This window comes from Peromyscus eremicus, chromosome 15 (genome assembly GCF_949786415.1).
Source record: "Peromyscus eremicus chromosome 15, PerEre_H2_v1, whole genome shotgun sequence".
Lineage (NCBI taxonomy): Eukaryota > Metazoa > Chordata > Mammalia > Rodentia > Cricetidae > Peromyscus > Peromyscus eremicus.
The window spans coordinates 85,431,608-85,451,691 of NC_081431.1; the positions used below are offsets into that span (position 1 = coordinate 85,431,608).

The following is a 20,084-nucleotide window of genomic DNA, read 5'->3' on the forward strand; positions in this document are numbered from 1 at the left end:
CCTCCGCCTCGGCGCCTCAAGGAAACGCCCCCAACCTGCGCAGGCCTCCGCTGCTCTCGCGATAACTCTCTGGCCTGCCCCAGGAACTCCAGCCAATCCGCGAAGGGTTGTGGGCGTGGCTTTACGTTTGAGTCTAGAGCGGGCCCTTCAATCTTCCGACTCCTGGGCCTAAAGTGGGTGGGGCTGAGGCGGGGCCGGGGCGGAGCAAGGACGGGACACAAACCAGTTCTCGCGAGACTAGAGACCAGGAAGACGCCTGCAGAGCCGGCTGCTGGTGCAGCGGCGGCTGAGGCGGCGGGTGCTGCTGCATCCCGGCCTCCTGCCTCCCAGTCCCGCCTGGCCTCGGGGGGAGAAGGGACGCAGCCCCCGCCCGGGCTGTCTAGGTGCTCGGTGGCGCCCGGGACGTACCGGGGATTCAGGTTGCGGCCTGTCGGGCCGGGCAGGGAAGCACCCACACTCCTGACAGAGTAAGATGGCGGCGATGGCACCCGGAGGTGGAGGCAGTGGTGGCGGCGTCAATCCATTCCTCAGCGACTCCGATGAGGACGACGACGAGGTAGCGGCGACCGAGGAGCGGCGGGCAGGACTTGGGCTGGGTGCTGGGGTCGGCCTGGATCCTGGCTCCGCGGGCTCGCTGTCGCCGCAGGACCCCGTGGCCCTGGGGAGCGGCGCGCGACCAGGGCTCCCTGTGGAGGCGGCCGCCACTCCGGCGGCCTTGGGGGGCGGCGGGGAGACCCCGGCCCGATTGTCCATCGATGCCATCGCCGCCCAGCTGTTGCGCGATCAATACTTGCTGACTGCCTTGGAGCTGCACACTGAGCTGTTGGAGAGCGGCCGCGAACTACCGCGGCTGCGCGATTACTTTTCCAATCCTGGCAACTTCGAGAGGCAGAGTGGGACCCCACCAGGGATGGGGGCGCCTGGCATCCCTGGAGCATCCGGCGTTGGAGGCGTTGGAGGTCGGGAACCGAGTACGACGTCGGGCGGAGGGCAGCTCAGTAAGTAGGCGCAGCCTGTCACACCTGCAGATAAGGGATTAAGAGTTACTGTGCTGTTGAGGGGTACTTGTGGGCGTGTTCTGAGTCTAAGGTCGTTTTGAGAAGCGTATTGAGCGAGGTGGGAGGTGTCCTGCGTAGTGGAAGCAAAAAGATCCCTCTGTAGCTGTTCTTTGTATCGGCAGGTGTTAACACTGCTGCTGGCCCCCTTGTTGGTATTGGGACCTATAACATCAAGAGTTTCCAGTTTATTGGCTATATGGCACTCTAGAAAGCTTCCTTATTACTTGGACATTTTGCTCTAAGCACTTTTCCTTTCTTCCACAGTCTCTTGAATCACACTACCAGGAAATAATGTTTCTTAGTAATTCTTTGATTCACTCAAGAACAGAGAAAGAACAGAATAGGAAACATCAGTGCTCTCTAAAGTTGGATGCACTGAAGACCTTTTGTCTTTGGGAGACTTAACTCAAAAATTGGTTTTTCTGTTATTTTATATAATTTATGTTAATAAGAAGGAGGAAATGGATTTTTCTGCTTCATAGGATGTGTCTGTTAAATATCAACATAATTTAATTTCACTACCCCAATTTACAGGAAAGTTATGGAACAACTAAGGATTTTCTGCCACCTTTTTTTTTCACCATAGCACCACTGTGTAGGCTTTTTTTTTCTCTGAATAAGCTAGTGGTCTATGTATTTTTCTTGCTACATAATTTTTAGCAGCAGAGTAATCACTGATATAATCATTATTTTTATATATAAGGTTTATATGAGGATTCTCAATGTTCTTTTTGAGAGGCATCAAATTTTTCACACACTGATGCTAATGCTTTGGTAAGGCCAGCTGGAATTTACTAACAGATAAGCCCAATTGATTTCTCTAAGTGTCTGTAGTTTTGAATGATTCCGGAGACATAAATTGCTAAAGTTTGATGTAGTAGAACTGGGAAGAGTGCATTTTCTATCAGGGTAAATCCTAAGCACATTTCCTTCTTTCATAACTGTCTAAATTACCTAATGATTGTCACCTGGCAAACTCCCTCATCAAGACCCAGGCCAAATGTCACTTTTATAGTTCTTTATGTGTATCCCAGGTTTAGTTAGTTTTAACCTACATTATAGCCTTTAGCTCTTTTGTATTTGGTTTGATGGCAGTAATGATTTAATATAGTCATTTCACATGTTAGTTTGGAGCTCCTGCCTCTTTTCCCAGGACTGAGGATTAAACCTAGGGCCCTGCATCTGATAGACAATCTCCCTACTTTTGTGTGTGCATGCATGCATGTGTGTATGAATGAGAGGATGAGTACTGGTTGGAAGATTTGGACTTTTCATATTTTACCTTTTAAGTGGTAGATCTAGGATTTGAACTCAGATCTCTATCTATCTTAACATTCATTCTACCACAGCTACTGTATTTTAAGATACAACTCAGCAAAAGTTTCAGTATATCATCAAGCAAAGTGTCTAATAATTCAGCATATGTCTTAACTCAAAATGACCAATCAACATAGAAGGCAAGCAAGGTGATACAAATTTGATAACAAAAGGATGAACTGAGAAAGCAATAGCACCATATTGAGGGGGAGATGAATGATCTGTCAGGAGCATCACTGCATTTCATCAAGGTAGCTGCACTGCATAGCATTAAACTCAAAGTCGAGACAGTTACACAGTTTGTGTGATTGTAAGCTATCAAGGATAGCTGATTTAGTCTCCAAGAGAACCAAGCACATATTTAATAGAATATTTTTTTATTTTATTTTTTTATTTATTCTTTCAGAATTTCATACAATATATTTTGTATATATATACAATATATTTTGACCATATTCATCTTCCATTCCTCCCCCCAACTCCTCACCCAACCAACTTCACATTACCCTCCTCTTTTTTTAAATAACCCACCAAGTCTTTTGTGCTGCCCATAAACTCATGGGTATGAGCCCCTTCACTGGAACATGGTTGCCCTACCACGGGCCATACCCTTAAAAAACTGACTCTCCCCCAGAAGCCATCAACTGTCTCTGGCTCCCCAGGTAGTTGTGTGAACTTGTGAACCCCTCCCTACTCCTTGTTGGAATGTTGATTGACTTGCTCTTGTGCAGGTCTTGTTCAGGGCCTCCACAGCCACTATGAGTTCATTGGGCTGGGTCCTGATGAGGAAGTTTGTCAGATGACAATTAGCTATCATTAGTCCTGTCATATCCAAAAGACAGTTTTTTTCCAGTCCTCCCCAACCTCTGGCTCTTAGGGTCTTTCTGCCCCTTTTGCAACAGTCCCTTGAGGCTTGGGGGTGTATAATATAGATATCTCATATTTATATTTGTGGTGGAGCACTCTGCTGGCATTCTCTGATCAGTTGTGAGTTTCTACTTAACTACCAGCCAGATCCAAGCACAATCAACTGTTCTGAATCAAATCATCTAACAAGGCCAGATTAGCTTGTATGATTGATTTCAGTCAAGCTTAGCTGCATGATTGCATGTGATTTTCCTGGTGATAAAACATGGCTCAGCCTCAGGGAGAATAAAACAAAGTTGTAAGCATGGGTGTAGCCTTCCGGATTGTCTCACCCATTTCAAAAATTACAAGTCAGTTTGTTTTTAAAACCTGCTAGTCCTGTTGTGGAGGTATAAGATTGCTCAAAGTAGTGTCATCAGATTTTTCTGTTTTTTCTGCCATCTGTCAGTTTCTGTATTTGTGTGCTGCCTTACTTTCAGCTTGCATCTGAACCACCAGTTTTACCCTTACTTTGTGGCTTGATCTCATCCTCTATCTCTATTCTTACTTGATTTTTTTTCCACTTTATTATTACTAGCTACTGTTGTTAACACAGATTTACATTTCCTTGCACTGGAATACAAATGTAAAGTAAATAATCCTGTGCACCATGTAGAAAATATTATCAGAGATAGGTAAGATCAAAAAGTATGAAATGAAGCCGGTGTTGGTGTGCGTGCCTTAGTCCCAGCACTTAGAAGGCAGAGGTAGGTGGATCTCTTGAGTTCAAGGCCAGTCTAGTCTACAGAGTAAGTTTTAAGACAGTCAGGGATACACAGAAAAACCCTGTGTCAAACAAAGCAGAACAGAACAACAACAACAAACAAGTATGAAATGAATTAGGATAAAGTAGAGAGGCAAAGCATATAAACATCATAGTTGTTAAGGGAACATGTTAAGGGAACACAAATAAAAGGGCACTTGTGGAACTTTCAAGAAGAGATGGAGGAATGCAGAGGATATGAAAGCCTCGATGCAAGGTAATTAACATTTTTACTTTTCTTATTTAATGTATATGTGTGTGTATCCACAAACAGAGACCAGAGGACAACTATGCAGAGTTAGTTTTCTCTTTCTACTTCTCCATGAGTCCAAGTCATAGAACTCAGGTAGTCAAGCCTGGTAGGAAGTACCTTTACCCACTTAAGGCAGTTCACTGTCCCTTTCTATTAACTTTTTAAAATTAGCATGCAAAGTAGTAGGTGTCATTATGGCATCTCATACATCCATGCCTCTATCCTTACTCATCCCCTCTTCCTCACTGCTGTTCCTTCCCTCCCTCTAAATTGTCCCCTCTTACACTTTTATGTCACATGTATTCCATTACTCATCCTCCACCACTACACTTCTTTATAATTCCCCCCTACCACGGTCCACTTTCTACTTTTATCTTACTTTTTTACACACATACAACCCATATGTACACATAGGAAATTAAATCTAAGGCCATGTATGAGAGAAAACATGTTATTTGTCTTTCTGAGTCAGGATTATTTTACTTAACATAATGATCTCCAGTTTATCCAGTTTCTTGAAGATACCATGATTTCATTTTTCTTCCAGAAAAATTCTATTGTATGTGTTTGGGCATGTAGGCTCTGTGTGTGTGTGTGTGTGTGTGTGTGTGTGTGTGTGTGTGTGTGTGTGTGTTATGAATAGTACAGAAATAGCTGTGACTGTGCAAGGATCTCTAGGGTGTGCTGACAATAGTTCAGGTATATATATCCACAAATGGTACAACTGGGTCATCATATGATATGCCTGTTGTTAGATTTTGAGGAGCTTCCACACTGACTTCCTTAATGGCTGTATGAGCTTACATTCCCACCAAGACATCCTCTTTCCCCTCATCCTCACCATCCACTGTTGTCTTGATGGTAAGCATTTTTTAAATTTTCTTCTTTTAAATTTATTTATTTTGTGTGAATGAGTGTGTTCTGCCTGCATGTATGCTGTGCACCATGTGTATGCTTGGTACCTGTAAGGGTTAGGAGAGATTGTCAGACACCTGCAATTTGAGTTAGAGATGGTTGTGAGCCACTATGTGGATGCTGGGAACTAAACTTATGTCCTCTGCAAGATCAACAGAAACCCTTAACCACTGAACCATCTCTCTAGCCCTAGTCATAGCAATTCTAAGACAAAATAGAGTCTCAAAGCAGTTTTATTTTTTATTTCCTTTATGACTAAAGATGATGAGCATATTTTCAAATATTTACTGGTCACTTACTTTTTTTGAGAACTATGTGTCTGATTCATTAGCCCATTTGTTGATTTGATGGATTATTTGTTTGGTATTTAAGTTTTAGAGTTCTTTATTTATTCTAGGTATTAGTCCTCTGTCCTATGCATGGCTCTTTCTTGATTTCTTTTTTAATTTCATTTTAAATCAGTTGGGCTACAGACTGGTACATACTAATTCCATTTTAAGTTTGCTTCATGTTGGTGTGTACATATATGACTTAGTTGTAACGGCTTATGAGCTTATTTAAAGCAAAGAGCAATTCTTGATGAATCTTATGTTTCACTCTTCTCCTTCTCCTCTACCCTCAGTACTCAATGGATAACCTAGGACCCCACACATGCTACACAAGGTCTGCCACAGAGTTACATTCTCCAGCCTTCCTTCCTTTTCTTGCTTCCTGCTTCCTTCCTTGCTTTTGTTGTTGTTGTTATTGTCGTTAAAGACAGGATCTTTCTGGGTTGCCAAGCAGCCACTGAACTCTCTGTATAGCAGAGGCACACCTTGAATTCTTCTTGGCCCAGCTTTCAGCCATAAGTACAAAGCTGATCTAGCTGACTGTCTAGTTAGCTATTCAAAATTACTTCCTCCAAAACAATTCTTTCCAACCCTCTTATAATTAGCAAAAGTTTGCATTACAGGGGAAAATAACAACCCCTTTTAGAATTTGCCCCCAAATTTTTGTCTAGTATATGATAAAATTTGACTTTAAAATAACTCTATCAGTAAAGTTACTCGTCTAATTTTGCATCTTTCTGCCTTTTCAGCCGTGCTTTGTGTAAGTAAAGCCTTACTCTTTAATCACATTTCCTCAGTGTCTAATATATTCCTACACTGGTTCTTGATGCCTTTTTCAGACACATTCACATAATCACATTCTTCCGAAAGGAAGTCCCTACTTGTTCCTTTCCTGAAGTCTCTCCAGCCCATAGTGATTTGAAGTCCTCTGAACATCATAACCACAGTACATGTTCATCAAATGTACATATAAATAAAATTACTTTTACATGTAATTTATAGGCTCACTCTGCATATCTTATATTCAACCTGTCTATAATAGATTTAGTTCTCAGCCTTGATAAAGTTAAGAACAGGTTTGCTGCTTTTCCAACTATGGTGCCTCATCATTAGTTGCTCAGCTATAAAGTAAATTATTAAAAAGTTACACAGCAGACATACTGGTCTATGAAGAACTACTTTGTGCCTACAGTATTGCTTTTTAGCATGTAGTAACTCTGTGATGTTTTGTTTTATTTTGTTTTTTGATAGATATTCAGGTTTTGAAGTCCTGGGTTCAAATGATTCCCCTACCTCAGCTTCCCAAGTAGCTAGAATGGCAAGTGTATGTCATATGCCATATCTGGTTGCCTTCTTTTTTAGTAAAAGGTTAATTTTTCCAAAATTTCCTTCAAGTATTAGACCGTTTGGAATATAACATACATTTGCTTATCCCAAAAATAAACTGAGTCTGATTAATGTCCCTGATCATGTTTTGCTGTTGCACAGTCCAAAAGCCATGCTAGTCACATAGAACTGCAGAAATTGATTAAAAGTTGCTTTTAAAATATTGCAGCTAAATCCAAAGAACCATACTCACCTTGGACCTACAATATAGCCTAATTATTAGTCTTCAAATATAAAATACATAAAAAGTCTGTTGCAGTTTAGTCAAAATTAACATTACTTTTTCCATAAAAAAATATTTTATGACAAGATGGAATAAAATTTAATGAGTTGGAATATTTTTAATTAATTTTTATGTACATGGATGTTTTGCCTGAATGAATGTCTGGGCATCACATGTATGCCTGGTGCCCCACAGAGGTCAGAAACCATCAGATCTCCCAGAACTGGAGTTACAGGCAGTTGTAAACCACTATGTGGAAATCAAATCTAGGTCCTCTGCAGAAGCAGAAAGTTCTCTTAACCACTGAGCCATCTCCTCAGCACTAATATTTTTCTTCTATGACATTATAATCATTATTTTTAAAGACATCACTTTAAGAATGATAAGCAGCGCTGGTTACCATGCAGAAAGGTCACAAGGCACGAGCCACAACAAAACTCAGTATCAGAGCTTTATTAGGAGGAGGGAGGCAGGGGGACAAAAGAACCAGGTCTGGGAAAGGAGCACATGCAGAGAGCAGAGAGAGAGGGAGATAGAGATAATGGGGGCCAGGAGAGAACAGAAAGGGGGTCTATGTCCGACTCTTTAAAGGATTCCCGCACATGTGCGCAAGCATGCTTATGGAGCTATGCCACACATGCCCTGATTGTGTGACCATGCTGTGCACACATAATCACCAGTGCACACTGATGACGTAAGACGCAAGACCCCTTGCTTAGCTCCTGAACTGCACATGTGTGATCATGCAACTGGTGTGGGGGCAGAATCTCAACACTCCAGACTTTTTGCCTATTATAAAAAAGTGGGTGCACAGGAATAGGGACATTGTTTCTCCCAGAAAAACTGCTTCCAGCTGACTTGATGGGCATTGGTTGACTCTTGGGTGGGTAGGGAACAGAGCTTCTGAGGTAGACAGGCATCCTGGGATGGTGGACTGTGGTCTGCTGCCTTGGAGCTGTCCATTTTTCTTGGCTTGGCATTCTGGCTGCTTTTGTGTCTGACAGGATGCTGGAGAGACATAGAAAAGCTTAGAAGAAAGAATTTTATTTTTATTTTTTCCTTTGAGGAGTTCCCAGGGTGATAGAGGGGGTCCCGACACCAGGAAGGTTTGAGTTTGGCACTTTATCTTGAAGTAGATCCAACCTGTTGGATGGGTTTAATCTGGTTTCTGGAGCTTAGGAAAAATTTTGAAAATATTAAGAAGCAACCATAAGAAAGTTAAAGTCTTGGGCTGGTAACCATTGCAGTTTTTAGTACTCTGCTGGTTAATGTTAATGAGAGAGAGGGGCGAGGCAGGGCGGGGGGGGGGTGGCGGGGAATGGAACATGTTCTTAATTTTTACCTGATTCAAGCTTTATCAGAGAGAGATTATTTTAAGGCACCTTTATTAGTTTAGCATTCAGGAGACACAGGTGATCAATTGCTGAGAGCATTTAACAGTAATAGATGGTTAAAGTCTTTTTTTTTTTTTTCTGCAGAGCCCTTTTGGTCTGGGGGTGTAAATACCTTTTAACTGTTACTGTTTCTTTACCACCTGGATATATATTTGATGGTCCTTGGATTCTGGCTCTATGGTGATCCTATAACAATTAGCTGAGTAGTTAATTAGAAGAGAGAACCAGGAAGAGAAAAGCTTGTGGTGGGAGACCTCATTCTTCTGGAATTGGTGACAAGGCAGTGGATCCTGACAAGGCAGAGGATCCTGATGTCCTCTGGAACTTCAGAGAGCGAGCCAGGCCCTGTCTGTGTCACTGTGCATGGGAACCACTGCTGACCGGTCTGGAGGGAGCAAATAAAATGAAATCTCCTACCTTAGCTGGAAAATCTTTTCCCATTAAGTAACCCTGAAAGTACAATTAAGTCTGGTGAGGTGGGTAAGGCTGTCCCCCTACCCCAACAATAGGGAAACAAGAAAGAGAAGTGGTACTCCAAAACTCCCTCAGGACTGATTTAAGTGGCTCAATGTCCCACAGGAAGGAAGCAGATCACCTCCATGCTGCATTCTGGGTTCCCTGTGAGCCTGTGGCCTAGGAGGTCTGCTGGAGGTCTAAATTTGTCCCCATGCTACTCGTTGCCTGGGGGCAGTCAGCTGACCAGTTATCTCTCTAGGTGGCACAGGGACCTGGCAACTTTTGGGAGCCAGTCGGATAGCGTGTGCCAGCATTTGGCAGTTTTGTTCATGGCTTTCTCATTTCTCCCATGGTACACCTAAAAATGCCACAGCTGAAACTTCCGCCTGTGGGGTCAGGAGCTTTGCTCTCCAGATGCTTAAGTCCTTATGTCGGGGAAGTCTGGGAGACAAGAGGTGGATTTTATTCCATGTCTTGAATTTTTTTTTTAATAGTTTGCTGGCTTGAGGACAGCTTTAGGAACACACGCTAGGAGGCAGGCTATAAACTGATCTCTGGCTAAAGAGCCATCCGGATTATTGTAATCTCCATGTGGGTCCTAATCATAAATTTATTTGCATGCATCCCAGCCTGCTTCCAGACCTGTCCATGCTTAGCAGCCTGCCTGGTACTGGAGAACAGAGCGGAGAAGAGATAAGATAAGGTTCTTTGGAGTCAGAGATTCCTTAGGTTCAAGAATGCACGTGGGCAGGAGAGAAAGACTCAGAAAGGGAGGGTTCAGACCTTAGGTAAAAGTGTGGGGATAAGGTAACTCTTTTCATTTGCCTATTCACTGGCAGAAGTTAGATAATTCCCGTGAAGTATCGGGGTTGAAGCAGCCGTTACACAGCCAAATTTACTGTTATCTGGGGATATTTTAAGACATTTGTGAGAGGAGGAGTGGAACCACGAGAAGGAAGCCCCCATGTCCCATGGCCTCAGCTGAGAGAAAAAAAATAAAGAGTTAAAATAACGGGATCTCCAGGCTCGCTCCTATTTCAAGTGTCCTTGAGAATAGGCAGTCTGTGGACCGGCATTAACAGCACAAATTACCGGAACTGCTGACACATAACAGTAAGGCCTGGGCCTACGTACCAGGGTACTCCCTGGGAGTCCAGACAGCATTCAATACTTCATCAAGAGAGAATGTGTCATGGTACGTACGCAGCCGAGGACCCCCAGGGGTCCAGTGTGAGGAATATATCTCAGGCTACAGTCACGGAAAATGCCAGGGTTAAACTCACCAATCTGGTTGGTGGGTGTGGTGTGCTGAATGGGCCTACGGCTGGGCAAATGAAAAAAGAGGAGCAGGCAGTCGCAGGTCCAATAAACCGCGGTACAGGATTCCTGACGCAGAGTGACGGAAGAGCCTGTCTCAGCACACACTGATGTAAGAAGCAAGACCACTTGCTTAGCTCCTAACTGCTCGTGTGCGGTCATGCAGCTGGAGCAGGGGCAGAATCCCAACACATCACAGGAATTTTTTCCTATAAAATTACTGGCTTGGAACTTTAAGAAAAAATAAGGGACTAGATTTATAACTTGGAGCTGAAACAGTTGCCTAGCAAGCATGTGTGAGACCCTGGGTTTGATGCCAGCACTATTCATCTCCCCTAAAAAGAAAGAAAAAAGAAAAAAAATTTACTTATATATAGGTAAGTTCTTTAAAACTTAAAAAGAATAATACTACCAGTATAGTTAAAGAATAATGATTGTACCATGACTAAAGAGGTTTTAAGTCTAGGCATTAATATATGTCTAAAACTATTAGGAGGACTTAGTAAAGTATTAAAAGATGAGTACTTTACATAAAATCTGTTTACCTGAAGCTGGGATGTTGGAACCCATGCCTGTACCAGCATCCATAAGGCTGAGACTGGAGGAAGACTTGAGAGCTTAAGGCCAGCCTGGGCTTCATTGGAAAACTCTGTCTTAAACCAAAAAGAAAGTTATGTGAAATCAACAGTCAGCATAATTCTACCATTCCTTTAAAGTCAGGTGGGAAACAGAATTCTGACATCCTAACACCAGAATATTGGTCGGTAAAGATCTTCCTTGTGTTCATGCTTTTCATGCACAAGTTGGAGACATTGCTGTGATAAAATACCCTGACAAAAAAGAAACTTAAGGAAAAGGGTTTATTTTGACTTAGGGTATGGTTGGTTCATCATAGCGGGAGCTTAAGGCAGCTGATCACATTATTCAGAAAGCAAGGGGAAGTGGATGCTCATGTTTAGCTCACTTTCTCCTTTTTTATGCAATCCAGGATCCTAGCCCAGAGAATGGTGCTACTCACAGTGGGTGAATCTTCCAACTTCGTTTAACCCCATCATGATAATCCTGTACAGACATTCACAGAGGCTGGTCTCCCAAGTGATTCTAGATCCCATCCAGTGGCTAATTAATTTGCATGTTGCAAGCAGTATACTTTTCCCTGAAATTTTTTAACACGTTTAGAGTATTCATTAGAAGTCAGTATTTTATTTTTTTAAAAAAATTTATTTATTTATTATGTATACAGTGCTGTGTCTGCATGGCCAGAAAAGGGCATCAGATCTCATTACAGATGGTTGTGAGCCACCATGTGGTTGCTGGGAATTGAATTCAGAACCTCTGGAAGAACAGCCCGTGCTCTTAACCTCTGAGCCATCTTTCCAGCCCCAGAAGTCAGTATTTTAAAATGGAATTTCTACCTTCTGAACTAAAACTTAGTAAGATTTATAAATCTTAAGAGTACAGTTTGATTTTTTTTTATTTTTTTTATTGAAAATTTTTTCATGCAATGTATTTTGATGTTTTTCACCCTCTCCCAATTCTTTCTAGATCTTCCCCACCTCCCTACACACCCAACTTTATGTTCTCTCTCTAAAAAAAAAAAAAATACAGAAAGAAAAGAAATACACACACATACACAGAAATATTTAAATCAAAAATCAGTAAGACGAAATATACCATTGAGTTTGTTTTGTGTTGATCAACTGCTTCTGGGTGTGGAGCCTACCATGAAGTATGGGCAATATACCCAGTGAGATTCCATTGGAGGAAACTAATTTTTCCTTTGCTTGTGGATATCAATTGCAGATAGATTCTTGGTTAGATGTTGGACCTTATGTTCATATCCCCCTCTTAGCGCTTGAACCTGTGGAGACTTTGGCACGCTACCCTGCCCTCTGTGAGTTCATATGTGCATCAATCCTGTTGTATCTGGAAGTCAGTTTCCTTGGAGCTAGTTTTCCTGCCTGGCCCACAGTCAGGACAAATCTTTGTCACCCGCCAGTCCCACAGCCACTCAGACCCAGCCAAGTAAACACAGAGACTTATATTGGTTACAAACTGTATGGCCGTGGCAGGCTTCTTGCTAACTGTTCTTACAGCTTAAATTAATCCATTTCTATAAATCTATACCTTGCCACATGACTCGTGGCTTACCGGGATCTTCACATGCGGCTTGTCATGGTGGCGGCTGGCAGTGTCTCCCTCACCCAGCTTCCTGTTCTCTCAATTCTCCTCTCTGTTAGTCCCACCTATACTTCCTGCCTGGCCACTGGCCAATCAGTGATTTATTTATTGACCATTGACCAATCAGCAAAACATTTGTCATACAGAACATCCCACAGCACCATCCACCACCCCTGGCTCTTGTATGTCTTTGCATGTCCTCTTCCGCATAGCTCCCTGATCCTTGAAAGGAAGGGTTTGAAGTAGGCATCCTATTTAGAGCTGAGTGGTCCAGATACTCTCACTGAAGATTTTCCAGTTGTAGATCTCTGTGTTAGTACCAATCTATTGCAGAAGGCTTATCTGGTGATAGATGAGGAAGAAACTGACCTGTAGGTAGGTATAGCAGAATGTCAATAGGAATCATTTTATTGCTCTGTTCTTTTGATAGAATAATATAGTAGGTTCCCTCCAGGCCCATGATCTATCTAGTCTGAGGCTCTTGGCCACTTCAGCATTCTTAGGCATGAGTTCCCTCTTGTAGAGTGGGCCTTAAATCCAATCCGATAATTGTTGGTTACTCTCAAAACAATTGTGCCACTGTTGCACTCTTGCAGGCAGTTCATACTATAAGTTATAATGCTTATAGCTGGGTGATATTGATGATTATTTTTCTTCTATGGTATTATGTAGAGTGCCTTTCAGTACCATGAACGCTAGTCAGTAAGAAGAAACTTCTAGTTAGTCACCAGCTTGACTTCTCTGTGTTCAATGAGACATGTAAGTGTTGTCTTCAGCATTAGGCCCTTCCCATCAGGTTGTGGAATAGTCTAGTGTTCGGATGTTTCCATGGGGCTACTTTGGCCAATAATTCAATAATACATAACTCATTGCTGTCACTGGAGGTTTTACTTGGTGGCATATGATGTCTAGTTGTGACACTGTTTTGCCTATTATTTGGTGACTCCATTTAGATTTCTTTTGTGTGTGTGTGTGTGCGCGCGCGCGCGCGCGCGCATGCATAGTAGTCGGTAGGTGTCCATATGGTTTTTCAAATGCCCTTTAGTATTAGTTGTTCCTTTCCATATTCACCCTTTATTCTCTTCTCTCATACCCTTCTTTATTTCCTATTCTGTCTTCCCCTTTGTCTCTCCATAACAATATATTCCATTTCCCTTTCTTTAGGAGATCCTAGTCGCTTACTAGGAACCTAACTTCTGTGTTTATTTGGATTGTATCACACATATTAAAAGCTAACAACCAAAAAAAGCTAACAACCACATATAAAAAAAATATGCAATATTTGCCTTTTTGGGTCTGGGTTACCATACTCAGGATGATTTTTTTTTTCCTAGCTCCATCCATTTACCTACAAATTCCATTTTTCTTAACAACTGAATAACATTCCATTGTGTAAATATACCACATTTTCATAATCCATTCATCTATTGATAGACATCTAGGCTGTTTCCAATTTCAAGCAATTATAAATAAAGCAGCAATGAACATGGATGAGCAGGTGTCTCTGTAATAGGATGTAGAGTTCTTTGGGTGTATGCCCAAGAGTAGTATAGATGGATTTTGTGGTAGATCAAGTCACAGCTTCCTGAGGAACTGCCACACTGATTTCCATTATAGCTGTACCAGTTTGCACTCCCACCAGCTAAGAATAAGTGTTCCTCTTTTCCTGCATCCTTGCCAGCGTATGCTGTCATTTGTTTTATTGATCTTGGTCATTCAGACTGGAATAAAATGAAATCTCAAAGTAGTGGTTTTTTAGTTTTTAGGTTTTTGTTTGTTTTTTTCTTTTCTCTGGTGGTCAAAGTATTTTAATATTTCTTCATTTCTTAGCCATTTGTGTTTTATCTGCCTAGTTCTATACCCCATTTTTAATTGGGTTGTTTTCTTGATGCTCAGGTTTTTGTTGTTGTTGTTTTGGTTCTTTATATACAATAGATACCTACCCTCTAAGTCTGATCAGTTTTGACAAATGAGTGTATCTGTAGTGAGCCATGCTCCTTTGTTGTGTATGTGGATGGGCTGTTTTTCTCTGTCAGCTTTTAATATTTTTTATTCCTTTGGTTTTTATTCCTTTGATTATGATATTCCTACATTTCTGTACTCTATCCTCTGGGTGTCCTCTAACTTTTTTGAATCTGTATCTAGATGCTCAACCTCTTGTTTTACCTGTTGTTGCCTCCATTTCTATGTATCTTAGACATTTTGTTATTGTTCCATGGAAACAATTCTGCTACTTTTCATCTTAGTCACCTTTCATTATTCTTCAGGTTGAATGCTTTCTTTTATCTTTTCCTCCATTTGTCTATGGGTCTGTGCAAATATGCCCAGAAGGCAAAGGCCACGTGAAGAAATTGGTTCTCTCCTCACTCTCTGGAGCTCAAGGACTGGCCACAAGTCATTAGACTTGGCAACAAATGCTTTACCCACAGAGCCCATCTCACTGCCCCTGTCGTTATTTTTAATTCATTTCTCTGTCATGTTTATTCTGTTATACTCTGCATTAAACTTTTGGAGTGAAGCATTTGCTTTTCAGGTCTTCTGATATTTTCTAAAATCTTCATTGTAATTTCTATATTCTGTATTTTTCTGCTAGGATTTCCTATCCTTTTTGTTTTTATTACTTTTTCTATTATTCTGTTAAAACATCATGACCAAGACAACTTGTAGAAGGAAGGGTTTATTTTAGGCTTAAGGTTCCAGACAGATAAGTGTCCATCACCGCTGAGGATGGAAAAGTGTGGCAGCAGGCAAGCAGACATGGCTGCATGAGTAGCAGAGAGCTCACATCTTGCACAGCAAACAGGAAACAGAGAGAAACTCCGTGCAACTAGTGTATGGCCTTTGAAACCTCAAAGCCTGTGTCCAGTGGCACAGTAGCTCCAGCAAGGTGACACCTCCTAAGCCTCCCTAAACACCAACAATTGAGGACCAAGTATTCAAATGCCTAAGACTTCTCGGGGACATCTAATTCAAACCACCACACTTCCATTCACTAAACATAACATAATTTTAACAGCTGTCTTAAAAATCTTTGTGCCCTGGTTGTCACATATGGCTTGCCTTGGAATTGATCCTATTTGTTCATATTTTCTCTTGGGGCTGAATGACACTTTGCTGTTCTTGTGTATCAAGTCGTTTTGGACTGTATGATGAACAGTATACTTGATAGATTTTAAGACTGGCTTTGGGCTGTTTTTTTCCAGTGTCTTATGTTTTCAGTCAGCAGTTATCCAGACCAGACTAAATCTATAAAGTCTTTCAAGTGCAATTCAAATAACTGTCTTGGGAGAGGTGTTATTGTCTGCTTGGAGTGTTTGGTTGATTGACTGGTTCTGGTTGTACTACTTGTAATATGTTTTATGTATGCTTTATTCATAAGTGGGCCAGATTTTTGAGTAGGAAATTATAATTATCTAAAGTAGTTAAATTGGTTTGAGCATTTTTTAATCTTTTTGTTTGTTTGGTTAGTAGAATTTCTAGAACTTACAGTTTTATGAAATGACAATATTTGTAAGTACTTGAATTATAATCCCTGATTTTACAACTAAGTAAAAAACTATTCTGTTACTTTTCTCTTTTTTATAGATCGAGCTGGGAGCATTAGTACTCTTGATTCATTAGACTTTGCAAGATATTCTGATGACGGTAACAGGGAAACAGATGAAAGAGTGGCAGGTGAGTAAGACTGGAAAGACAGATTTGGATTCTTTGACTTTACAGAAATAATTAAAATGGCTTGAGGAATTATCTTCCTCCTATCATGTGGGATGTTAATATACATAGTTATTATAAAAAGTTATGGTACTGATTTCTAATTTAAGTTGGAGATATCCCAGCTTGCTGTTCTGATGGTGTTAGAAGTTTTAGAGTATATAAACCTACAGTTTGCTGGATTTCCTTGTAGCAAGCTAGTTAACAGCTGCTATAAAGCAGGCTTATGTTATCAGCTGCATAGTTCAAAAGTAACTGTACTGTAGCCTCATTCCCTTGATACTCCAAGCCAAGGTCAGCATTCATATATGTCTATCAGTACAAATTTGCATTTTTCAAAGCTGATTGAAATAGCTCTGTTCACATTGTTAGTTTGAACTTTGCTATGAGTTCTGTGAATGCTCTATAGCTCTCAAAGTTGTTTCCAGAAATTCCTGATTTTCCTGTGAGGCCTGGTACAATAGGCTCTTTTAGGACCCTGCCTATTCTAATAGGATAACATCTTTTCTAATTGCTTAGTTACTCAGACCAGTCTCCTCCCTTCCTATCCTCACCCTCTTCCTCACCAGTCCTTCTGGATAGATATCAAGATATCAATCACCACCGGATCTGTGGAGCTTCTGAGGACCAATTTGTCTTATACTGTATTCTGTCAGTGTCATTGGATTCCAGTGAGAATTTCCACAGACTCTACTGTGGAATTTGCCAATGTAGAAGCTGTGGCTCCTTGGTGAGAGTATCTAGTTCTGCTGGGTTATGGCTTCCTGTGATTGAAGTCATTCTACTTAGTGTTATAGGAATTGTTTTCATAAGACTTTGGCCAAGAGTGAGACATCAAAGACAGTATTTAAGATCCGATGGAATGTAGGCATTCCTGAAACTGGAGGGCCATAAGGGACAAACAGAGCTGTGAGGGCAGAATGAGTCTAAGCTACACCTATTATTAAAGCATTTTCCTTGCACATACTGGGACACGTTTGTTAAAGCCTACACAATGCTGACCTACTGTAGTCATTATAATAAAAATAAATAATTCTTGTAAGACACTTGCTTGCTCCACTTTAAACACTGAACACTTACTGTCTCATTGAAGCATCACTACCTACCCTATACCTACACAAGAAACTAAGGCCCTGGGAGAAATTGGACTAAACTTGAGTGGTGGAGCTAGTATTCAAATCCAGATAGCCTAGCAACAGAGCACACAATTAACTCGACCATATGCTACCTCTTGATGTGAAGGATTAGGTTTGACTTAATTAAAAATCCCATTCTAATATATGGTTTCCATTCCTTGCTTAAGACTAGAAACTTGATACTTAAAACTCACAGTATTATATAAACTGGGGGAGAGTGATTGTTTTTAGTTCAACCAAAGCTAAGAAGGCTCACCAGTATAAATAATAGTAATATCAGTTTAATGAAAAAGTCACTGTAATAATTTACTGTGACCTATATTTTATAGCTGCTTTGTTGTGAGCATAATTTAGCAACAGTCATCAAAGCATCAAATCAAATCAGGCAAAGCAGTTAACAGCTATGATCTAGCACTTGGAAAGCTGAGGCAGGAGACTTGCCCCAGGTTTGAGGCTAGCCTAGGTTGCACAATGAAATCTCAACCAAAGAAAAGAATAAGGGAAAAAACTACAAATCATATCTGTAATATCTAAACTAGCAAATCAAATGGAAAGTTAATTGAATAAACTCAGGATTGATTTATCCTATTGTATCATTAGTAAAGTAGCATTATTATATAATTACATATTAAATAATCTATGTTACATAATAAATATTAAATATTTTGTATAGGAAACATGATATTTCAGGGGGAGGTGGTAGTGTTTGAGATAAGTTGGTTCTCATGAATCATAGGCTAGTCTGGAACTCATTATGTACCTGGGTATGACCTCAAGCTTTGACCCTCCTTGCTTCCACTTTCCAAGTGCTAGAATTACAGTTGTATGCCACCACTACTTAATGTTGCTGTACTAGGGATCAAAACCAGAGTTATACCTCAAGACCCTGTTTAGTTTTTTAAAGAGTCAACATAACAGGTTTTTTATCTGTATAGTTACATGTTAGAAAATAACTATTACCAACAAGTTGGCTACATAATTGTGTTCTTTAATTTCCATTTGAAGTTAGATTCCATTGGGTTGAACCAGATTGAAGAGTTTCTCCTTATTCAAGTGTTTTTTGATTTCTAAGTAGCAGAAAGCATTGTTAAGAAACAAGCTCTGAGCCATTCTATCTGCCTTTGTATCAGAACAGAAGTGAGAAAGTTAGCAATCTCTCCTCCAGATGCTTCCTGATGAAGCAGTGGACCTCATCCTACACACTTTTGCACAACAAAGAATAGAATGTGGGACTAAAGAGTTGGCTCAGCAATTTAGAACAATGGCTGTGCTTTCAGAGGACCCAGGTTCGATTCCCAGCATCTACTCTGTGGCTCACATTGGTCTGTAACTCCAGTCCCAGCAGCTCCAGCACCCTCTTTTGGCCTCTGCAAGCATCCTTCATGCACATGGTGCACAAACATTCGTACCAGGAAAACAACTATGCACATAAATAATTTTTAAATATTTTGAATGTGGTTATTCTGATGTTACATTTTTAATCTAAACAATATATTATACCTGTAACTTTGGAGAGCTAGTGATTTTCTCATTACTGTACTATGCTGGTGGGCTATTAATGTATTTATCTTCCTTAGGAGAACATGTTATTCTAGAAAACAGCTTTCAGTATGTATAGAACCAAATGTATGTGTATATGTGAGACTTTAAGAAGTTAATCACTTTCTCCAAAGATTTTGATTCTTTGCTAATCACTTGTAGTAATTTTAAAGTGAATCAAAAGACCAGTGATTCAGAAAAGATGATTGTTCTATCATCTGTCATTGGATCATATGAAACCCTCAATAATATAGATAACACAGGTCCAGAATTCATTATCCTGCCAATGTGGGTCTTTCAAACCCATAACTAGCTGTTGATATTTGAGGGGTTTTTGTTTGCATTTATTTATTTGTTTGTTTGTTTGTTTGTTTATTGTGGGGCAGGTCTTGTGCAGCCCAATCCAATCTTGGACTGTGTAGCTGAGGCTGGCTTTGAACTCCTGATCTTCCCACCTCTACCTCCCAGGTACTGGCATTTCAGATGATACATTATACCACCACACGTGGACAGCTGTTGATACTACAGGACAGATATTATATTTGTTTTCTTATCACCCTTCTACTAAGTTAAAAACCTGATTATTTTCTCAGTCCTATAGAGTTTCTTTCATAAAGATACAACCTACCCCTACCCTACCCCTACCCCTCCAGTGATAGGATCTCATTCATGTACTTTCCCATTGAGCCCTATTCCCAGGTTTAGGAATATTCCCCTTTGCTCAGTGTTTATAGAAAATACTTCACTTAATATTATTAACAGTCCTACAAAATAAATAGTGAAATCTTTATTTTATAAATTAGTAAAATGGTACTTCACAGATTTGCCAGTAACAGGAACACAGAAGAGTTTTATTTCCAAAGCCACAATGTCTTTTAGAATAAGCTGCACCTCTGAAAAGCTGTATATTTTTATAGGTATCAAAATTGAATCTTTCCCAAATAAAATTATTTCAACAGTCACTTTCTTTTCAAACAAGTAAATATTTGAAGCTTTTTAATTATTGGCACTTTTTCAGTGAAGTATACATTTTCACATAAAATTGATGTAAGTACTAACAGATATCAAAGCAAATGAGCTTAATTTTGATTTCATTAATAAATAGCTGAAGTTTTCTTAAAGATAGCAAGATAGATTCATGATATTCAAATTGCTGTTAATTAGCTTAGTTTAGGTATTTTGAACATAGAAATGTGAAGT

General features: G+C 40.4%; 1 protein-coding gene across 5 annotated transcripts in view; it reads left to right on the forward strand.

Annotated features, from left to right (window-relative positions):
* The first annotated feature begins 231 nt into the window (after positions 1-231).
* The window catches only part of Relch (RAB11 binding and LisH domain, coiled-coil and HEAT repeat containing), a 95,405-nt gene continuing 75,552 nt past the window's right edge, over positions 232-20,084 (forward strand). For 2 of the 5 annotated variants that reach the window (XM_059280085.1, XM_059280084.1), the window contains exons 1-2: positions 232-998; positions 16,084-16,173. In XM_059280085.1, the coding sequence (XP_059136068.1) occupies positions 473-998; positions 16,084-16,173 (616 nt within the window). In that variant the 5' untranslated portion in view covers positions 232-472. The remainder of the gene's footprint in view (positions 999-16,083; positions 16,174-20,084) is intronic. The other 3 variants (XM_059280082.1, XM_059280083.1, XM_059280080.1) reach the window with 2 other exon arrangements.